This window comes from Ictidomys tridecemlineatus, chromosome 3, assembly GCF_052094955.1.
Source record: "Ictidomys tridecemlineatus isolate mIctTri1 chromosome 3, mIctTri1.hap1, whole genome shotgun sequence".
Classification (NCBI taxonomy): domain Eukaryota; kingdom Metazoa; phylum Chordata; class Mammalia; order Rodentia; family Sciuridae; genus Ictidomys; species Ictidomys tridecemlineatus.
This window is the reverse complement of record NC_135479.1, coordinates 160231214-160253472: the sequence shown is the minus strand read 5'-3', so window position 1 is coordinate 160253472 and position 22259 is coordinate 160231214. Positions and strand designations below refer to the sequence as shown.

Sequence of the window (22259 nt, the reverse complement as noted above, 5' to 3'; positions counted from 1 at the left end):
CGTTTTGGATTGTCAGAATTGGGGAAGGAGGGGATGCTGGTGGCATTTAGTAGGTATAGCCTAGACATTGCTTATTTACTACACAGCATGCCCCCTCCACACGCTCCAAAAACCTTCTTGCCCAAAACATCAACTGCCCAGTGGTTGAGAAACCCTGAGGTAGGAAACCCCTTACACTTAGGGTATACACCCTGAACTATTAGGCTGAATCACACGTAACTGTCTTTCGTATAGCTCAAACATGGGCAGGATTCAAGGGTAAAGAATTACAATGCTCACAACTCTCCAGATCCTGCAAAGAGCCGTCCACCCTCGAGCGCCCTGGGAGCCGCGCGCTCTTCCCACCCGCGGGAAGGGCAACCGCCAACCTGCACGGGGGCGGGACGAGGCGGAGCCTGCGGGGGGCGGGACGGGGGCGGAGCCCGCGCGGGGAGGGGCGCGTTGTCTCCGTGAATGCACTGGGCGGCCACCCCCACTGGCGTGGCGCTTCATTCCAAGTTACCTACAGTCCCGCAGTCCCTTCGGAACCTGCTAGTGATTACCACCGAAAGCGGAAAAGAAATCCCGGTGGAGGCTCCGCTGGCTTCTCCAGGAATGATAAAGATGCCTTCCCGGTGGGAAGCTCGGAACCCTCCCTTGCAATCTGTTGAAGGCCATGGTGAGCATCCTTATCCTTTTGGACAGACCAGGAAGGGCCCGGCCATCCCCACTTCCAGGCTGGACTCCTCAGAGACACTCTCTGAAGTGGATTCTAAGTTCCGAGTCTGCCGAGCCTGGGCAGTACTACACCGCGCGGTACAAGTGCAGCCTGGCGCACTGGTTCCACACCCGGCTCCTCGCCAGCAAGCCCATTCCCAGGTAAGAATTTTAAGTACTTTAAGAAATTTTTCTAAATAGACTCTCTAATTAAGAGATTGACAGACTTCTTCTGTAAGGAGCCAAATAGCAAATATTTTAGGATTTGGAGACCAGAAGCTGCCTCTGACACAGATTCGTCTTCGTCAGATTTGGCAAGCTTGTAAAAATGAGAGGGGAAAAAAAAAAACAACACTCTTAGCACCTGGCCTCATAAACCATGAAGATGACAGTGATTAGAGGCTACTCATGCACTGCCTGGCTCAGAGGCTGAGAACTCAGTGAGTTCCCCACCACTGCTGGTCTGACCTGCTGGCCTTAACAACCTGGGTTCTGTGAGGATTATGCCCCCGCCCCCCCCTTCCAGGTTGTGCTTGGGCATCACCCCTAGGCTTCACTATGTCTTAAATCCTACACTTGTGCTCTGCCTTTTCTCCTGGAGGCAGATAGTGAGTTCCTGGTATTCATCAAGGCCACCAGGAACCACCACCCCCCCCAGCTGCCAGCGTGCATGAACACACACACACAAACACACACTGGTAGCCAGACCATCCTTTGCTCTGAAGTGACAGTTACTTCTCATCTAAGAGCAAAAACCAAAGCCCTTACATTTTGAATAAACTTGTTTAGTGGAAAACTAATTAAAGAAATCTCAAACTACTTATTTTAATAGCTTTTTTCCCCTAGTAAAAAATTTAATATATGTCCACTATGGTAATTTAGAAAATAATGAAAAGAATATAGACAAAAATTCTCCACAAACCTAATTCATATAAAATAACTTACAATATATATGTATTCTTTTAGTCCTTTTTTTCATCACAGACTGATAGGAAACTTACAGAACAACTAGATTTTTTTTTTAATCTTAAACTTTTGTTTAAGTACAACATAGAAAAAAGTGCACAAATTGTAAATATAGTTCAGTAAGCTTTAAAACTAAAACAAACATACCCTGGCAATCACAATCTAGATCAAGAAATAAACTGTTAGAAGCATCCTTTGTGCCCTTGTCCAGTCACAGAGTTCTCCCCAAATATATGCATTACCTTATCCTTAGATATATGGGTAAGTTTTGTTATGTTCTTGAATTTTACATGAAATTATTTATTCAATAAGTATTCTGTAGTGTTTGGTTTCTTTCACTCCATGTTATATTTGAGTTTGTGCATGTTTAATGTAACAGCTCTTTTTAAATTTTTTTATTGTTTTTATGCTAATATGGTATTTAGTTGTTTGAATATGCAGAATTTATCCTCTGTATATCTGTTGTTTTCTTAATGACTTTATTATAATAGAATTCACATGCCATACTATTAATACATTTGAAGTATAGAATTCAGTATGGGTTTTTTAGTATATTCACAGATGAATGTAACCATTACCCACACTCAAATTTTAGAAAATGTTTGTCACCTGAAATGAGCACTAGGGCATATTAAAGTCACATAGAATGTGGGAAAATATCTCATTAGATAGATCTGTCCTTAGAATAACTGTCAATTTAGCATAAATGCTGTCTACTAAAGACACCCCAATCTAATGTAAAAATGTCTTCATAGTTTTTCAGAACATCCCCACATTGAACAATATAGGCCTGCATGCATTGAGAATCTTTGTCACATGATCTGCCACTGTTTGCTATGCTTTTTCAAACACATCTTCCAATACTTATGTCTCAAACCATACAGATCTCTCTCCAACTCAGGGATTTGGGGATTGCTTTTACTTCTTATAGAATGCTCCTCCCCTAAATATTCTGTACTGACTCTTTTCCTCAGGTCTTTGTTCAAATGTCATTATCTCTGTTAGACCTATATATCAACAAGCAAGCAAAAAGCTTGCACATTCTCTCCCATATACATTATTTTGCTGGTGCTGCCAGAGCTAATGGGCTGATTGACTTAAACAACAAAGTTGTATTTTCTCAGTTGTGGAGACTAAAGTCCATGATCAAGGTGTTGGTAGGTTTGGTTTCTCCTGAGGCTTCTTGCCTTGACTTGTAGTTGGCCACCTGTAGTTATATCCTCCTGTGATTTTTCTTCTGTGTTTACAGAAAATTTCCTCTTGTAAGGACACTAGTTAGATTATGTTAGAGCCCCACCCTAAGCCCCCAATCTACCTTAATTATCACCTTAAAATCCTTGTGTGTAAATATACTTACATTATAAGAAACATGAATTTTGTGGAAAGGATATGATTCAGTCATACTAATCCCTAGTTTATTTTTACCTTTACCCCTTATTTTAAGTGCAATTTTTTAATTATTTAATTTGTTTATTGTCTCACATTCTGTTCTACTAAAATATACTTTCCATAAGGGAGGGATTTTAATCAATTTTCTTCTCTGTGGTGTCTCCAATGAGTAAGAAATTGTAATTTTACTCAAAGCTAACATATGGACAATCTTAAATTTACTCCTAATAACTCTGTATCTCTCAGGGCATTTCTTAGACCTATTAGAAGTCCAGTAAGGCATGCATTTTTAAGTTATGTTTCAGTTTATTAGCAAAGAGGATTAGAATTGTAAAAGATCCAGCTTTATACCAAGGAGTATAAGAAATGTAATAGGTTTTTTCCAAAGCAACAAAAAGGTTTACCTGATAAGTTGACTGAGGGTTCTTCCATAATATATATGAGTATTCAAGTTGCTGAGGACCTTTTCACACAGAAAAATGCTTAGAGCCATCATCAAAGAAATCCGCCTATTATAAGCTAGTTTTTAACCACCTTTTTTTTTCTTTACATGGTCAGGCTCAGGAAGTATGATGAGCTTTCTAAAAGAAAAAAGATGGAAATCACCAACTATGCTGCCTACTGAATGAATATTTCTTTGTAGCATGTGCAGAGTCAAGGAAAATTATATTACTGCATTGTATAATCTACCAACAGCCTACTTTCCTACTGTTTTAATCTAGGATATTCTTTAAAAAGCAGAGCCTGAGACATAGGTAAAGACATTCTGTTTGGAATTTGATCTCAGGGAGAAGGAGTGAAAGAGAAATGAAGAGGGGGAAATGGAAAAGATCAAAGCAAAACAAGGTAGTGTTTTCAAGTGGTATACTACTGTTAATGGTTACCTAATACATGACCTTCTCAAGAATCTTTGTCTCAGAGCTATATTCCTGAGAGATGAAAGGGAGAAGTATTTTTATGTCAGCAGCCATCTCCTTTGTGTTGACAGCTGCAGTGAGTCCCCCGTCAGTGTGGGTTGCAAGGTGCCTCTCTGGTATAGAACATCACATCTTGCTGCAACAGAGCAGCTTTGGGACAGGAGGCTTGATTCTTCTTGCATGCTTGACATATGGCACTGTCAGCATGAAGCAGGGTAAAACTTCCTAAACTATTCACCAGAGCTGTAGCTGGAATCAGGTTAAAAGACTTGAGAGTACACAAGAGGCATTTTATAAGCCTGCATAACACACGGTTAGACCTGTCTAAATTGGTTTCCTCCCTTTTTACTATAATCATAATATCCAGAACAAGTTGAAAGAAGGGTTAAATAGGAAGGTTATATGTTTATACCAGTTTTAACCTCAAGTTTAACCTCAAGTTTATAAGAAAGAGAAAGTGACAGTGGAACTTGGAAAACTGAAAATGATTCTACTTGAAAAATTTTTGACCACTGGAAAGAAATATTAGATACTGTCTAAACTTCTGTCATATCAGAAATAGTCATGAATTGTTTCGAGAAAAATGAAGAATAAAATTAACCATTTCATGTATCTCCGTGAGCTTTATAAATCAATGTTATTAACTTTTCACAGGATACTACTTTCTACAGTCATACAACACTAATATTACAAAGCTTACAACTAATGAAGAGAAACAGGCAGAAACATAAGAAGAAAAATAATTGGGATCACATATAGGGTTGTCATTAATGTTGGTTGGATTCTGGGGAACTGCATGATTTCACTTGGCTTTCTTCTGTGAGTATTATCTACTTTTATTTCGTTTGGAATTTTCATTAATAGAGTGTAGTATTTGAGTTATTCAACTCAATATGTGTCAAGCTCCTGTTTATTAGCACTTTAAACATATGAATAAGACGTAGAGCATTATATCCCAAAACATTAGAATTTCTGTTTTTTTTTAAGGTATACTTTAGAATATTTATTTACCAACACTGACCATAGGCTGGATCACAAGTCTCAATGAACTTCAAAAGATTGAATCATACTTAGTATGAATTAAACCAGAAGTTTATTACATAAAGATAACAAAAAAAATTCCAAATGCTTATAAGTTAGGAGCATAAGCCTAGTTACCAATGGGTCAAACAGTAAATCACAACAGAATTTAGAAAATATTTCAAAATGAGTTCTAATGAAAAAACACCATCAAAACCAAATTCTATGAAAGCAAATACTTATAGGAAAGCAAATGCTTATAGCTCTAAATTCACACATTAGAAATTGTATAAAAATCTTGACTATTGCTGTTTCAAAAGCCAGAGCAGTGGGGGGCAAGTGAAGGGAGAGAAGTAGACAGACATTGGACACCTGGTAGCAAAGGACTGATAATTCAGAGAACAACACAAGGCAAAACCTACAGTGGCTTTGGCTTTCTGCAGGTGAGCACTCTGGAGCAATTCAGGAGAAGGAACATAAGCAGAGCAATCTTGCTGAGTTGAGAAAAAGATGAGTTGAAACTGGAATGGTTTGAATTTTCAGGGTAGGTATTAAGTGAAGCGGAAGGTATGTGGAGAAAAAACTGCACAAAACATACATAGAGATCCACTTGTGCCCATTGCTGAACATTAAGCCTAACAATACTCAAAGTTAACATTAGACTGGGAAACATCAGTTATAGTGGAGAGTCCTCCCTGAGAACTCCAGGGATTTGCCAAAGATCCCTAAAAGGTTACACATAATATAGATAGGGCTAACTGTTTTGAATAAAAACTGCCCTCTCCCCCCAGAGCAAGTTGAATAGTATAAAACCAATCTTCAAGTAACCACCTGCCTGAACAAAATCCAAATTTGTTAGATGTAGTCCTCCAAGAAGCACATATAAAGATAGAATTCAATTTCTAAAAGATTTGTTTGGGGAAATTCCTCTGAGGGTTGAAATGGAGAAGAATCCAGAGGAGGTAGAGTCTTCAGACCACATAACTTGTCTGACCTCTGTGAAGGTGCAAGGTTTAACTTTCTGTGTGTCAACATCATTGGGTCACAGTATTAGTATGCCAAGATATCTGGTTAAACATTATTTCTGGGGTGTCCATGAGGGTGTTTCTGGAAGAGAATGGTATTTGAACACACTGAGTAAACAGACTAATCCCAGGTGTGGGCAGGTATCATCCTGTCTGCTGAGGGCCCGAATAAAACAAAAAGATGAAGGAAACATTTTTTCTTTGCCTGACTATTGAGGTGGGACTCCATTTTCTGCTCTTGGGCTGGGACTGACAGCCTCAGTGCTCCTGGCTCTCAGGTCTTTAGAGGGCAGATCATGGCACTTAGCCTCCAAGATTACAAGAGCCAGTTCTTTATGATAAATATCTATATTAGTGGGTGAATGATTGGATAGATATGGACAGATCCTATTGTTTGTTTCTCTGGAGAACCTTGGAAAAGGGAGGAAAGACCATTAAATAGTGGGACATTATGCTGCAGCACAATTACAGTTTCAGGTCAGCTGATGAAAAACACTGAAGCCAAAGTTTCATGACTATTTCTCTCAGCCTCTTTATTCCTTATCCTGCCCTTTACCAGATCAGTGTGGGCATTTCAGTGTTGACCATCTCTACTTATAGGCTGCATTAGTGGATTTGCCCTATCCCCTGGGGTTCTTTCTAGGATGCTATCTTAATCCATTGGTGTGGCTACAACAAATTATCTGAGACTAGGTAATTGATAAAGAACAGAAATTGATTTCTCCCATTTCAGGAGGTTAGAAATTCAAGGTCAAAGTACCAGTGTTCAGAGGGGCAAACTCTGTCCTCACATGACAGAAGGGTTAGAAGGACAAAGGGGACATAGCTAGTTCTCTATAGCCCTTTGAATGGTTATGGTCCCATTCATGAGGGTTCCAACCTCATGTCTTAATCAACTCCTAAGCACACCACTTCTTAAAACTATCACATTGGCAGTAGAGTTTTGACAGTGAATTTTGAGGGGCATTCAAGGCTACCACAGATTTGAAAATACTATGTCCTGATAAAGTTCCTCTAAATAAACAAATGCTTGGCTTCCTAGTCTTGTTCTGGCCCCTTAGTTAAAGGAATGTTAAAATTCATTTCTCCACCAACTTCATGCTGATTTTAACTGTAACTATCTTCCTAGCAGCTAGGAAAGAATAAAGGCAACTTAGGAGCACATGCCTACCTATTGCCTTGCTTAGAATGGGCCTTTCTGGCATCTTCCATGAGAGGAGGCGCATAACATTCCACAAAGTGCTGCCCAGACACATGACTTCATTGGTAAGCTCTTCCCACATTTAAGCAGGAAAAAAATACCAAGCTTACTGATTTTTAAACCTAATAAGAAAACATAAAACACTTCTCAGCTTATTATAGAAGACAAGCATAACTTTGATACTCAAATCTGACAGACACATTGCAAAAAAGAAAATTGTAAATGGAACCAACGTGCAAGGATTGGCATATGAGACTCAAAAGCTCACAAGAATAAGGGATTTTATTCATTATAAGGTTACACTCATCTTAAGAGTACGTAAGTCATGCAGCACACTCAAAGCACACAGAGGTCTTGAATAGTGTCCTGGACTCCAAGGTGGTTCCTTCTTGAATTGGATAAACTTTTTAGCCAAAATGTAGTGATATGAGCCTCATGACCATTCTTAATATACAGCATGTTAGGTTAGGATGTTTATCTTTCTCATATCCAGGTGTTAATGTAACTTATACAATATTTTCTTGAGAACCATGTTTTGTAAGTTTATAGAGTCTGGTTTTCTTTTCCACAATCAGTCGTATATCAGGGGTATCCTGTGAAAACAATTTATAGATAAAATTTTACCTCCTAGTAATTAATATTACATTATTTGCATGAAATATGTTATCAATATATGTACAAGAAGATTCACCTACATTGCCTACTTTTTTTCTTTCCTGAAACATCTCCCAAGATGTCTCTCAGAGAGAAATTAATCAGAGGCTAGCTGCTTAACTCTTTTCCTACTCAGAAGCCAATAAAGATCACAAATCTCGATGCTCAGATATTAAACAAAATATTATCAAATGAAATATGCAATAAAGGGACTAATACATCATGAATCTGGTTCATCATTTGAAAATTAATTCACATATAACAGAATAAATAAGAAAAAAATTATAATAACATCAGCAGATGCAGAGAAAGCCAATAAGTCAGCAATCATTAACAAGATAAATTATCAGCAAACTAGAAACAGAAAGGAAGCTTTCTAACCTGATTAGGTTAATAATCTATTAAAAATCTACAGATAGCCAGGCACAGAGGCACATGCCTATAATCCTAGCAACATAGTAGGCTAAGTCAGGAGAATCACAAGTTTGAAGCTAACCTGTACAATTTAACAAGACTATGTCTCAAAATACAAGTGCCTGCGGTATGGCTCAGTGGTAAAAGCACCTATGGGTGCATTCCCAATACCACAAAAATAAAGGTAAAATAAGTAATCTTCCCACCAACCTCACATTGAGATTTAAGATGAATATGTTCACTTTTAGCAACTCCATTCTGCATTTCACTTTATTTCCTAGCCAGGCAAAGAAGAAGTGGGATAAGAGAAAAAGCAGGAATTAATATTGGGAAAGAAATAATGAAATGTATCACTGACTACATCATTGTGAATGTAGAAACTCCAAAATATTCTCCAAACCATAAGAATGACTGTATAAATTTAGCAAGGTCAAAATACCATGTTATTGCACATCCTTACTTTGGATCAACTGAATAAATTCAAATATTTAATATTTGCAATAGTATCAAAAGCCACAAATACCTAAGAGTAAACCTATTGTAAGATTTATGTTTTTTCTTTTTTTATCCTTTATTGATTTAATGTTTTTAAAATATATGACAGCAGTGGAATGCGTTAGAATTCTTATTACACATATAGAGCACAGTTTTTTGTATCTCTGTATATAAGTATCTTTGTGTCAATTTATGCCTTTTAACATGTATTTTGGGTATTTTTTTTTGCAATACAATTCTTAATACATATATATACCACAATTTTTCTTATCTCTGTATATAAAGTATGTTGACACCCAATTCAAGTCTTCATATATGTACTTTGTATAATGATGTCCATCACATTCCAACAAACCCAGAAAACATTAGTGAGACATTAAAGAAGATTAAAATAAATAGAAGTACAAACAATGTTAATGGATGGAAGACTTAATAGTTCAAGATCAATGTCTTAAATTTACTTCTGTATTTATAGACAGAATGAATGTAATCCAAATCAAAATCCCAGGTGACTTTTTTAAAAGGAAATCTATAAACTCAATATAAAATGTATATGGAAATAGAATCTACAATTGCCAAGCCAGTCTTGTATAAGAACAATAGGGCTTACTAACACCAGATATCAAGACACCCATCACAAAGCTACAAAATTACCATCTAGTCTTGGTAAAATGATATGATAATAGACTACTGAAATAAAAGAGAGTAATAAAACTGGGCATTTTTTAAATCTAGAGTCAAAGAATGTTTTGTTCCTTTCTTCAGTACCTATCCCCTGCCCAAGCTCACTTCCCCACTCAAACTAAATTGTAAGCAGAATGTCTTGGGAAAAAGAAACCACAAAAGAGCCACCAAAAGAAATATGCAAAAGAAAAGTTAGTTATTGGCTTTTTAGTTTCAAGAACCAAAAATCATGACATTCAAATTCAGAGTTGGATGAATATTTGTCTAATGAATTTTCTCCAGGCCATACTCCTCCAAACTCACTCAGAGGAGGAAAAAAAAAAATCTCAGCACTGAGTGAGAAAAAAGTAAATTCCAGTTGGAAAGAATACCGGAAACTTAATTACTGTTGAAAGTTCCTGACAAGGAGTTCAATATTAAAAAATAGAATGTAAAAGAAACCCCAGAGAAAATGTGCATTATCTAAGAATGGAGAGACTCATGCCCTTGCTCCTGTCTGATTAATGAAAGTGGCTTTGACACTGTGGCAGTAGATACTGAGGTTAAAACACCTGCACTGAGTGCCCTGGGACGTGGATCCTATACTGCCTCTTGGTCACCATGGGGTAGGGAGAGGGAGGTCAAGAAAATTATTTTCTTGGTATAGTTAAGAACAAAAAGAAATTATCCTAACAGCTGACAGACCCAAGAGACTCTTGGCAAAGATGCAGTGAACCCTTTGTAGGGGTTCTGGAATGCATCACATGTCAGCACAGAGGGAGATATGAGTGAATTCCAGAAAGGACCCTGTTCATCTCAGTTGATGCCAAACATTGATAGATGCCAACCAAGAATCAGATGCCATGACATTCGCCTTGTTCCCTGAACCTTAGGTGCAACTCTGTGAGTAGAAGAGGAGAACTACGTTCTGAATGTTTATATGCCCACCCCCACTAAATTCATATGTTGAAATTCTGAGCCCCAAAGTGACAGTATTAGAAGGTGAGCCCTTTCAGAGATTTGTACAGTTGCCTGAGGTGGTTTCTTTTATAACTATACAAATTCACCCCTTCTACAATGGGAGAACACAGTTGTTCTTGAACATTAAGTGAGCTTACAGACACAGAATCTGCTAGCATTTTGATCCAAATTTTCCAGGCTCCAAAAGTATAAGAAATAAATTTCTGTTATTTATAATCTATCCAGTATACAGGTTTTGTTATAATATTCTCAAGAAACTAAGAAAAAGAGAAAATGTTGTATTAATTTATTTTAAAGTGTAATGACTATATTTATCTGGAAACTATCTAAGATTAAGGATCAGGGAGTACATGTATGTTTCCCACTAGATAGAATGAGAACTTAAGAAATAAATTCAATTATGGAAAAATAAAGCCAGTTTTCCTACACCTGAGTATTTAACTTACAAGTCAACTTACGGTAACACCAAAGTTTCAGGCAGGAACGATAGACCACTGTTGAAGGGCAGGTGAGCCAGGAGCAAACCATATATATGCAGTTATTTTTACACAGCCTTTCAGGTACTATACAATTGTGGAGATATTTATCAAATTATGGAAAATTAGATAGTTTCTTCACTGCCAAATTCTCAGTTATTCACTTGTGAATGTTTCGTACACCTTTTCCAAAGACATGTTGTGATCTGTCCCATGTGGTAGTGTTATAAAGAGTGGCCCTTCAAAGAGGTATTTGCTCCCCATTTGCTAGGTGAACTGTTAGCAAGCAAGGTACAGCTGTCAAGCCTTTTCCAGAATTGCCTCAGTTGCGGAGAATCACTTTATCTAAGGTCACACTCCTTTCGAGGGGGGTCCATATCCAGTGATTGATCTCTGCAAGAATAATAAAGTTGTCTTCTTGCTCAGTGTTTTCCTCTGAAAGCCATTCTAACTTCAGAGCTTCCTGTGATGTGTGGCATTGTTACTGGACCTACGTTACAACCTAGATTCTCACTCCACCAAATCCTGCCTCTTCTCTTGTCTACAATTTTACCCAAAGGGTACTTTTTTCATTTTCATTACTGCAGATTGAGCTCAGGACCTTGTGCATGTTAGACAAGTACTCTGCCACTGAACTATACCACTAGCCCTAAAAGGCATTTTTAATAAACATCCTGCAGTTAAACTATATCTATCTCAGAGTTTCAGTCTGAGAGCCCCCATTTCCTGATGGTGTTTGCCCACAAAAGCTTTTTCTCATTGACTACTCAACAAGCATAGCATTTAAGAAACATATTGTGGCTGCAATAAAGTGCAGATATGAGAACTGGGCTAAGTCCTTTTGTGGGGAATGGACTCATCAATTCCTTTGAAATTTGAAACCAACCCAATTTTGAGATGTGACTCTTCAGTGCTCATGGTACCTTATCTATTGAGGTAGATTGAGAAGAATTAAATATGATCTGTGCAAATTATTTTTCTGAAAAAGTGTTTAAATCTCTTAAGTGATCAGTGGTTGTTGAATGAAAGGCATTATTTTCTGTCTAACAAATATTTTCCATTTCACTGCTGCCTTTGAAAATGTAGTAGAAAAAGAAAAGGGAAAATATGATGAAAGCATTTGAAAATTTGTTTCCAAGAAATAAAAACTGTGCAGTAGGAATCCCACAAAACTAAAAGAAAAAATTTAAAAATCTTCAAAACTGAGAGATCTATCCAAAAAGTCCCGTGGATTGTAATATACTTAGCTTACAAAAATATTTGTACTTGACAAGCCAATAGCAACTAATCATTTTAATATGTGACTCTTATTACAACAACAACAAAAAAACCCTGTATTTAATATTTTTACAAGTCTTTCAAATAATCATATTTGTATTTTGATGTTGCATTAAAACAAGGAGCTGGCTTGAAAGACTTAACACCAAATGATCAGAGAGGATGAGCTACCAGACTGCCTGATCAGCACAGAGCAATTTTCAAATGAGATGAGCTGCATGAAGTCTCTACAAATTTGGCTTGGGGAGGAGTTGGCTTCAGCTCACTTGTTCACTTGAATAAGCTACTGTCTATGGCTCACAAGGGTCCCGTTCTTAATGAGGTGATACATAGCAGCAACACACTGTGAATCCAAATAGCAGATGGCAATGCTGTGGAGTAGGCTGGCAGTCTGATGTCTAGCCACCAACTGGCAACAATCATTATTAAACTGATTCATGTGCCCAGAGAAAATCTTCATAAGAGTCTCAGCAAATGTCAGCAACAAGAAGCAAATGATCTGTTATTCCTATCTACTCCAGATACTACATATATTTTTAAAAATATGATTCCCCAGGGATATCTACATGAAGAAATGGCATGATATGTGAACTGGAAGTCCCATTCCTTTACAATATACTCATATATCTTGAAACACTATAGCTGTGACTTCTGTATACAGTGAATAGCTTTAACTTGAAGAAAATAACCACAGCATTTACCGTATGGACTTGTGGCAAATATTCGGTGAGAAGCAAGCATTCCTAGATTCTTTAAATAAAGTTTCTGTGTAAATGTTCTCATGGATATAATGAAGCAGTGAAGTAAATTGTTCATGGTCCATCCACCTGAGGCAGGTAGCTAGTCCCTGGGTGAAAAGCTTTTATAATCACACTTGGTTAGAAAAGCAGATTAACAGAACCACTAGCTTTAGAAAACTGTTCTCATGTAGGAACCTTTCCACAGGTAAAGAAATCTTGGAGGTATTCATTTTAAAAGCTCCATCTCTGCAAATCAAAACTCCTAAGTAAGTAGGATTTTTTTTTCTTTTCAAATGTTGAAAAGATTTTTTATTTGTAATCAAGAAATTAAATTTCAATGTCTCTATATATTAATTAAGATCTTGGGCTGGAATTGTGGTTCAGCAGTAGAGTAGTCGCCTAGCATGGGCGGGACCCGGGTTCGATTCTCAGCACCACATAAAAATAAAGGCATTGTGTTGTGTCCATCTACAAAAAAGAAAAAAAAAAGATTCATATTCTCTCTCTCTCTCTCTCTCTCTCTCTCTCTCTCTCTCTCCATATATATATATATATTCCATATATATATATATTCCATATATATATATATTCCATATATATTCCATATATATATATATATATATATATATCTCGCTCACTCTAAACAAAGAAGATTTAAGGTAAAATTTCTTCCTAAAATAAAGATACTAGGCTTGCATGATGTGCTTAACAAGGAGAAAACACCATACACAAACATCAAGTGTTCTATATATTTAAATCATAGAATGTATTATATATTCTTTAAAAGGTAATTTTTAAATCGAAGCATAAATTAAACCTTTTTCAAAGAAGTCTTAAAACTAATATGGATGGATTCTCTTTGGCTTAGCAATTTGACACACCAGTCCAGGCTGAAGTATCATTTAAAACATCTAGAGACAGGGCTTGACTTTATCATTTTTATGACTAAGTTCTTTGAAACCTTTGGAATTTACTCTTGCTTTAATGTGTGCTCTCATTTCCATCTCACCCATTTAAGATCGCCACCTAAAAGGCTTTTAGTGGTGAAAAATTCACCAGGGAAACCCTTCACTCACCAGGAATGTTCAACTGCTGAACGTGATCTAGAGCCATAACAGTGCAGAGCTGTACTTGACGAGAACACTCAGGAAGCTCCCATGCTGCGTCATTTTAGGGAAAGCAGAGAATCTTTCCAAACTGTGCACATAATTAACAATGATACCATTGCTATGTGTTGAAGAGGACTAGTAAATGATGTTCTCTTCCATGTCATCTGTTTGCTGGAAAGTCGTTTGGATCAAGATAATTATAACTGGTGCCCTGGGACACACAGTAGTCTCTGTCTAAGAATGTCTCTGACCTATAAATAGGTTCTAATTGGTGATCTTCCTTGTGAATATCTGTTTCATGATGGAAATGAGAGCACACATTAAAGCAAGAGTAAATTCCAAAGGTTTCAAAGAACTTGGTCATAAATATGATAATGAGAAGAATTTATATTAAAGAAGTATTTATATTAAAACAGTTAAGTAGCTTTCAGTTTTGTGAAAATAGTTTTTAGCACAGAAACTGACTTCTTTAGACAAAGTTTTAACCAATGATAGTGTTTGCTTCTAGGATCTATGCTCTAAAAGAACTCACTGTGCCAGTGGTGGCCATTGTTGGCCTTTAGTAAATCAGAGCTGCTTCCCCATATTGATATCTAATTTCTTTTAACCACAATGAATTGTCCTTATTACCAACAGTGAAGCACTACAGGAGGCAATTGTGGCATTTCTTCCTTAACCAGCTCATGGTGTGTGAATGTTATGAAATTGTCATTCAGATATATTTTTTAAATGTAATGTTATATAAGATGATCATGTGATGTGTACAAACTATGGTGAAAAGTGCCAGTGGTAGTAACTGTGTAAAGTCTCTAATTCACAACATTAATTCCTTTAAAATACACAACCTTCTGCCTCTGTATTTGGAGTTGTCTGTACAACTCATCAAAGAAAACTGCGTAATATAAAAATCATATATATGGTAATAATTTCCCTCTTTTGTAGTCTGCACAAGATCCATAAAAGATTGTATTTTTATTACTATTTAAACAAGTGATTAAATTTTGTCTGCGCAGTGAGCAAGAGTTCACATGCATTCTTTTATACTGCTGGATTTTATTGTGCATCATTTAAAACATTTTGTATGTTTCTTCTTATCTGTGTATACAGTATGTTCTTGAATAATGTTCATTTGTCAGGACTGTGAGAAATAAACTATGTGGATACTGTCTGTTTATATTAAAAAAAATAGAGACAGTGCTTGTATACTTGCTTCAAATATGAGGATGATTCTCCTCCAAAGTTAGCCACCCTAGTAATGAAAGCTCAAAAACAAGCTCAAATATCATCATTCAAATCTCTCAGTAGTCTCCCCAACAAGAAATTGGATGCTAGAACCCATCATATACTTTAACATTTGAGACCAAGAAAACAAATCAATGAGAGATCTAATTGTTGCTTGTCTCCTGGTTACTTTACAAGAAATAAGTTAAACCAATGTCAAAAGATAAGATATCCACATCTTGTTTTGCTTGGGAAATTAAGTGTTATGGGCTAAAAGGAAGTCTGAAAATGATTGCACATGAATTCTTTAAAAGGCTGGAAGGTCTCAAAATATTGAACAATCTATGAGAACACCAATAAATCTATGTTTTATGAAATACTAAATATTAGGAAAATAGGCAGGATGGTTAACAATTGTCCTGCACATTAGGCTGTACTCAGTGGTAAGTATAAAAGAAAACCAGGCATGGGCAGACTAGTTTAAAGGACGTGCTTCCAGGTATTCTGATGCAATGATCAAGAATTGAAGCTAAGTAGGTTCAGTGATACCAGTACTGCAGATGCTCAATTTGAGTCAGTCATCCACACAACCGGGAAGTGAGTGTTATTTTTATAACAACAGAATACAAGTGAGCTAGGGATACTGGAGTTCATTCTTAAATTTTTATTTGAACCAAGTATTTTTTTCTCGTCTCCCACCCTTCACAAAAAGTCGCCAGTTATGTCCATCTTGACAAAACCAAAGTCTCATTCTTAGATCATCATTTGCTCTCTCAGAGATATTTAATTAATTTATCCCCTCCGCCATTGTAGAATACTTCCTCAGACAATTTTCTAGGACAGCAATACACATTCCTGGACTCCTCCTCGGATACTAGAAGTTCACAGTCTCCTGCATAGTTCTTCATCAAAATCCTAACCTTCTGACATCTGAATACTCAAATTCTGCTCTGTATGCATTGATATCTGAGTAAACTTAGACAATATGTTATCCACACTGCATGTGTCCAATAACTGCACAATGTTTTTACACAGTGGAAATTCAAATATTTCCTGAAGGAATAAATTAATGTGATCCACTCAGATTGAACACGTAAGTGTAAGTGTAAGGTTGATTAAATAAATAGTTCCTAACCTTACTTGGTCTTCTCTAACAACATAGTCTTGTGGTTAATATTAACAGTCAGTCTTTCTTAAATCTTTATTTTTAGCTAGAATAAAATCAATCATACAAAATATAAAAATTATTATACCAAACACATAAGTAATTTCCATTCACTAGTTATTAGTACTGGAAAATAGTAAAGGAAGAGCTGAAATGGAAAAACAGAAATTCTTCTTACTCAAGACAGAGTTTAGGTGCAGGAGAGGGACAAGAAAAAGCTAGAACATTCCTTGTTTACCTTACTGTATTAACTTGGAAAATGAAAGGAAAGAGAGGCAATGTTCTTTTGCTCTCATAGATAATGAACACCCACTACACAGTTACAGAATTAAAAGTGCATTGATTTTGCTATACTGTATTTTCTCTTAAAAAGAAAATCATGATAATTTTGTGAAATAAAACTGGTGATTCTGAAATTCATTTCTTTTGTACCTATGTAATTTACCTTTCATTGACCTCAGAGACATTACAGTTAGTATATTCAAGGAATGACTAGAGATGGAACAAGCTGAGAGATTCAGTTAATAATGAAGTAGCGAGGAAAGCAGTCTTGGAAAACATTCTTGTCTTTCAGCTGTCATCAGGTAGCACAGTTAGGAATACCCTCAAAATTCACTTTCATCTTTGAATTCTAGGTTTTAATATTTAGTTATTATAGAAAATGATGGTCATGATGAACTTTAATTTTGAGACTTCACCTAAAAGTTTTACTAAAGTCACCTTCTTCCACCAATAGCAAAAAAGTAGTCATATCTTTACTAGAAAGGATAACACTTGCCACTGCAGATACCCAGATTTCTTGGTCATGTTTGGGTCCACTGTCGCTATCAAAAATATTTCCTAGTCAAAAACAGTGCAGAGTGCTAGCCTGGTGCTAGCCTAGAGCTTTAGAATTAGATCGATACTTAGATTGCCTTTCAAAGGTCCCACATCTTTTTTAAGAATTTTTTTGTTGTAGATGGACATAATACCTTTATTTATGTTTACTTTTATGTGGTGCTGACAATCAAACGTAGTTTCTCATGTGTGCTGGGCAAGTACTGTACCCCTGAGCCACAACCCCAGCCCAGGTCCCAACTCTTAACATTGTTAAAGTGGAAATAAATTTCAACATAAGATTAGAGGGAACAGATATTTAAACCATAGCACACATCTGAGGTCTTGTTCAATTTATTAATCAATAGAACCAAGTAACATTTACTAAGCACCTCTTATGTTCTAAATATCATGAGGCCAGAATCTAGGGAAGGTTAAAATATAAATATCATATGATGCCCTTTTTTTAACTTATATGGGTGTAAAAAAATACTTTCAAAGAAGAAAAGTAAGCATTATAAAAGAGACATAAATAATGTAGGATTTCAGATAAGATGGTTCTTCTGTGTGAAAGAACCTGAGTAAGTATCATGGAGGGGGCAGCATTTGATCTGAGCCTTAAGTTAGCATAGAATTTAGACATGCAGAGACTGAGGAGAAAATAGTCAAGTAGATGGATGATACGTAAATGATTCCTTCATTTGTTCATTTCAAAACCTTTCCATTGCTTTAACTCTTGCAGATCAGCCTTCCTGGTAATGTGAACAATAAGCATGACAACTAAAGGGAAGTGTGAGTGGATCATAACATAATATCCAAGGAACACATGAAAGCTTGCAGAATAAGTAAACAGCCTAAAGGGCAACAAGACAAATGTTTCCTAATAAAAACATGGAATGCACCTCATTACTTGTGAGATACAGAGTTGCTTCCTATGAGATCTCTAAGGTTCAAAAACATACCATGAGAGATATAAACAAGAGATTCATCATATTTACATTCCCCCACAGCCTCATCATCTCCACCCCACCCTGACTTGGCTCTATTATTCATTCAATTAATAAAATCAGGAACCTGGGAAGCACATTTAATTCAACCATTCCCTTAATCTCTCATACCTAATTAATAAAACATTTCTGGGTAGATTCTACTAGCTAAATTCCTCTTTCACTTACCTAATATCACCTACTGTTTTTGGTTTTTGTGTTTTATCCCCTCCCCTCTGGTAGGGGATACAGGCAAACTCCACCTCATGGCACAAAGGCCCCTTAGACACAGGTGCAGTACAGCCTTCTCTAGTATACCTCTGACCCCATGCTACCCCCATGTTTGCTGTTCCCTCTGCTTAGAATGCTTCAACTGTGGATGACCTCCAACAAGATGGCTCAGGGGTCATATCCTCTAGGAAGCCTGCAGTACTCCTGCTGCTACATACTTTCTTCCTTTTTTTTTTTTTTGTACTGGGGATTGAACCCAGGAGCACCACTCAGTCACATCACCAGGCTTAATTGTATTTTATATTTTGAGACAGGGTCTTACTAAGTTGCTTAGGGACTCACTAAATTGCTGAGGCTGGTTTTCAACTTGTAATTCTCCTGCCTCAGCCTCCTGAGTCACTGGGATTATGGGTATGCACTACTACACCCAGCTACATGTACTTTCTTAAAGCATTATTTCTTATCCTAAATAGTTTCTATAACTTACTGGTCTCTACCACTAGGCTTAATAAAGTTCTTGGATTAAGAGATATTGCCTCATCTATCACAGAGTGCGAATCAATCCATCTACAACACACACAGTTTATTGTCAACATTAACATAATTTTACTATTTAACTGTCTCATTAGCTAATTAGAAATATCATGACTTTACCATTCAGGTAGCTCATGCCCAGTAAAATTACATTTCAAATGATAATACTGTCCATCCTAGGAACTTCAGTGGAAACTATTACCCAACAGTTTATATCCTAAGACTGTAAACCATAAGTGGCATATATACACAATGGAATATCACTTGGCAATAAAAGAGAATAAAATTATGGCATTTTCAGGTAAATGGATGGAGTTAGATATCATGCTAAACAAAGTAAGTCAATCCCAAGAAACCAAAGGCTGAGTGTTTTCTCTGGTAAGTGGATGCCAGTCCATTATGTTGGGGATAAATGGTATGAGTGGAGGAACTTAGGATGGGCCAAAGGGGATAGCAAGGAAGGGACATGGGTGTAGGAAAGATGGTGGAATGAGATAGATATCATTATCCTACATACATATATTGATTGTACAAATGGTGTGACCCTACTTTGGGAACAACTAGAGAAGTGAAAATTGTGTTCCATTTGTGTACAATGACGAACAGCATTTGCTGCCATGTGTAACTGATAAAAATAAATAAATAAACAATATTTTCAAGACCAAAAAAGAACAACGTAGAATAAATAAATGTTTAAATATAATACAAAGATGATAATAGTGTTGTGATAGCAAATGAAAGAGATTTGTTACTGATTAAATATACAAATCAATTTGGGTACATTGTACTCATTCTTTCTTTACAGTGTCTGACACTTCTTTCTGCCTACTAAATGTAAAGGGAATAATTTATTTAGATAACAAGTTGAAGGAAATCATCACATTTTCTGAGCCCTATAAAGAAATATTTTTGAAGTAATTATTGATCAAAATAAGCCCTCAGATGTTCAATTCCCATGCTTGAGTTTATGTAACTACTAATGACATAAGAATTAATAGTGAATTTTGGCATACTGAAATGTTTTAGACCAAGAAATAATCACATATGCACTAATTTGTTTAAGATGTTAATCTTGCTAATAGGCAAATCATACTTTATTCCTTAAATTGGAATGAGAGTTCAATAGGGCTGAGCAGAAGGAGGTTGGTTTTATAGACAGAAGGACTACAGAAAGCAGAAACGAGGAACAAAAAGTAGATTGATTATTTCACAGTTATTATCCTCATAAGGTGTGGGTGAGCAGACAGAGGATTAGAAAAATAACTGATTTGTTCACTTTGGGTTACTTTTTTTTCCTAAAAAAAAAAAAAAAAAAACAAAAGCAGAGGAAATTTCATTATAACATTTGGAACTGGCCTGTTTGGGAAATTTGGCTATTATCTCTGTCTCCTGATTTCTCAAATCACATAACAATTTAGCCTCAGTTTGGAAACATGGATCTTTAGTTTTGGTGATTTTGCTTTGATTTTCAGTCTGGTCTGTTGGGGCTCCTGTGCAGGAGCACAGTCTGAAGCAATGGCCTCCTATGACTTTTGTTTAACAGTATTTATCAGGCTTTCATTCTCCATCTACTTTTCTCCTTTTCCTCAATTCATTTTAGCTAATCTCTCATAATTTTCCTGTCTCCATGAATTTTTCTCTCTGCCTTGTAGAAATCACAAATTGCCAGTTGGAACTACCACCTGTTGGTTTCAGCTCCTTCTTCTGGTTGTTCTCTGTACCTTCCAGCTTTGGCTGACACTGACAGTGCTCTGAAAACACTACTGACCTGTGATGCTTCTCTCATACTCCACCATCATCCCATGAAATATGGCTGACTCCAGGCCTGGGGGGAAAAGCACAAAACATAGGTCTGGACTGTCCTGTCACATATCTAACCAACAAAGGAACCAAGGGTAGGCAGGATCATTAAGTCAGAAACTGACATAAATAGAAGAATTTCAATAATATGTATAAAATATTAAAGTACAACAAATATATTTAAACCCATGAGTTCATAATTATCTTAAAAATAACAACTGGTCAACATTAGAGGAGGCTATGGAATCACTTTATTATTTAAAAAACATGATTTCAAAAATAATCATACATTTACATGAACTCTACCACTAGAACACCAAACATTAGATGTCAGGAAATTTCTGTTTATAAAAATGTTGTAAGCAATCTCCATTCTTGGCCTTGCATGATAAAGTAACTGGCATTGAACTATTACTTCTGCCAAAACAACTATAAAACCTGGGTAACATATATAAATCAACCAGTTGAAGGCATTGGCAAGAAACCAGTACAGACAGGGCTTTCTCAGTCCCTGAGAGAAGGGAAGTACATATGGTGAGCTCTACATTCATGCAATGGCTTTTTCTGAGGTTATTTTCCAAATCATGATGAAGGAGAATACAGTTCAAAGTAGAAGTGACAGTCATATTGGACCAAGGAAAAAAAGGTCTGAGTTGACGGCTACCAAAGTGGTTTGGAATTGAGCCTCAAAATCTCAGACAGGAAAGGAATTGAAAGAAGGATACAAAAGCTACATTCAAATTTCTTTCACCTCATATTAATGTATCATGGTGTTAAGATATAACACTAGCATAAATAGTGACAGGTGGATAAATGGAATTAAACAGTTGAGGGCTTTTATATTAGACTGTAACTGGTAGTTACTAATTTAAGATAGATTGCAATGGGATATGGATGTATAGGTTATAATTAAATGGAAAGCACTGAAATAATGATTTTTAAAATCATTATTTTAAAAGGACTAAAAAGCCAATCATGAGAATATTGAGTAATAAGCAATACCTGATTAAAGTAATAAAAGAATATAAAAATTAAGGATCAAGAACAGATAGGAGACATGGAAAACAAATAGTTTGTTAACAGACTTAAACTCAACTATACGGAGTTATGTGAAAGATAAATGGGCTAAAGACTTCAATTAAAAGACAAATAAAAAAGCACTAAGATCTAACTATATGCTCTTTATAGGAGATGCATTTTAAACACAAAAACACAGGAAAAAAGTGAAAGGAATTATAAAGTAGTTACCATGTAAAAGTTAAAACAAAAATTTAAAAGTTAGTGTTAGCTTGAAAACCAAGCAAAGTAGACTTTAAGATAAACATAACTAGAAAGTGATAGATATTCCAAAGTGATAAAAGAGCACTGTGTTAATCTTGTTAAAAGGCAAATCATATTTTATTCCTTAAATTGGAATGAGAGTTCAATAGGGCTGATAAAACATTGCTAACTCAAAATCAACTAATATATAAAGGCAAAGGA

The 22259-nt window shown here is 36.2% G+C and overlaps 1 protein-coding gene and 1 long non-coding RNA gene across 9 annotated transcripts in view; one reads left to right on the top strand and one right to left on the bottom strand.

The window, feature by feature from the left end:
• Nucleotides 1–426: 426 nt before the first annotated feature.
• LOC144376430 (uncharacterized) overlaps nt 427–22259 on the top strand; it is a 72842-nt gene continuing 51009 nt past the window's right edge. For 4 of the 8 annotated variants that reach the window (XR_013436914.1, XR_013436913.1, XR_013436912.1 and 1 more), the window contains exon 1: nt 429–858. Coding sequence is in view for 3 of the 8 variants with exons in the window: in XM_078044303.1 (XP_077900429.1) it covers nt 656–858 (203 nt within the window). In the remaining 5 variants the exon portion in view is untranslated. Of the gene's footprint in view, nt 859–3609; nt 4581–4622; nt 4788–22259 lie in introns of those variants that run through there. The other 4 variants (XR_013436916.1, XM_078044304.1, XR_013436915.1 and 1 more) reach the window with 4 other exon arrangements.
• On the bottom strand, nt 7497–20829 carry LOC144376431 (uncharacterized). The gene is made up of 3 exons (XR_013436917.1): nt 20746–20829; nt 8493–8559; nt 7497–7807 (listed from the first exon to the last, which is right to left on the bottom strand). It is a non-coding gene; the product is annotated as an uncharacterized LOC144376431 (long non-coding RNA).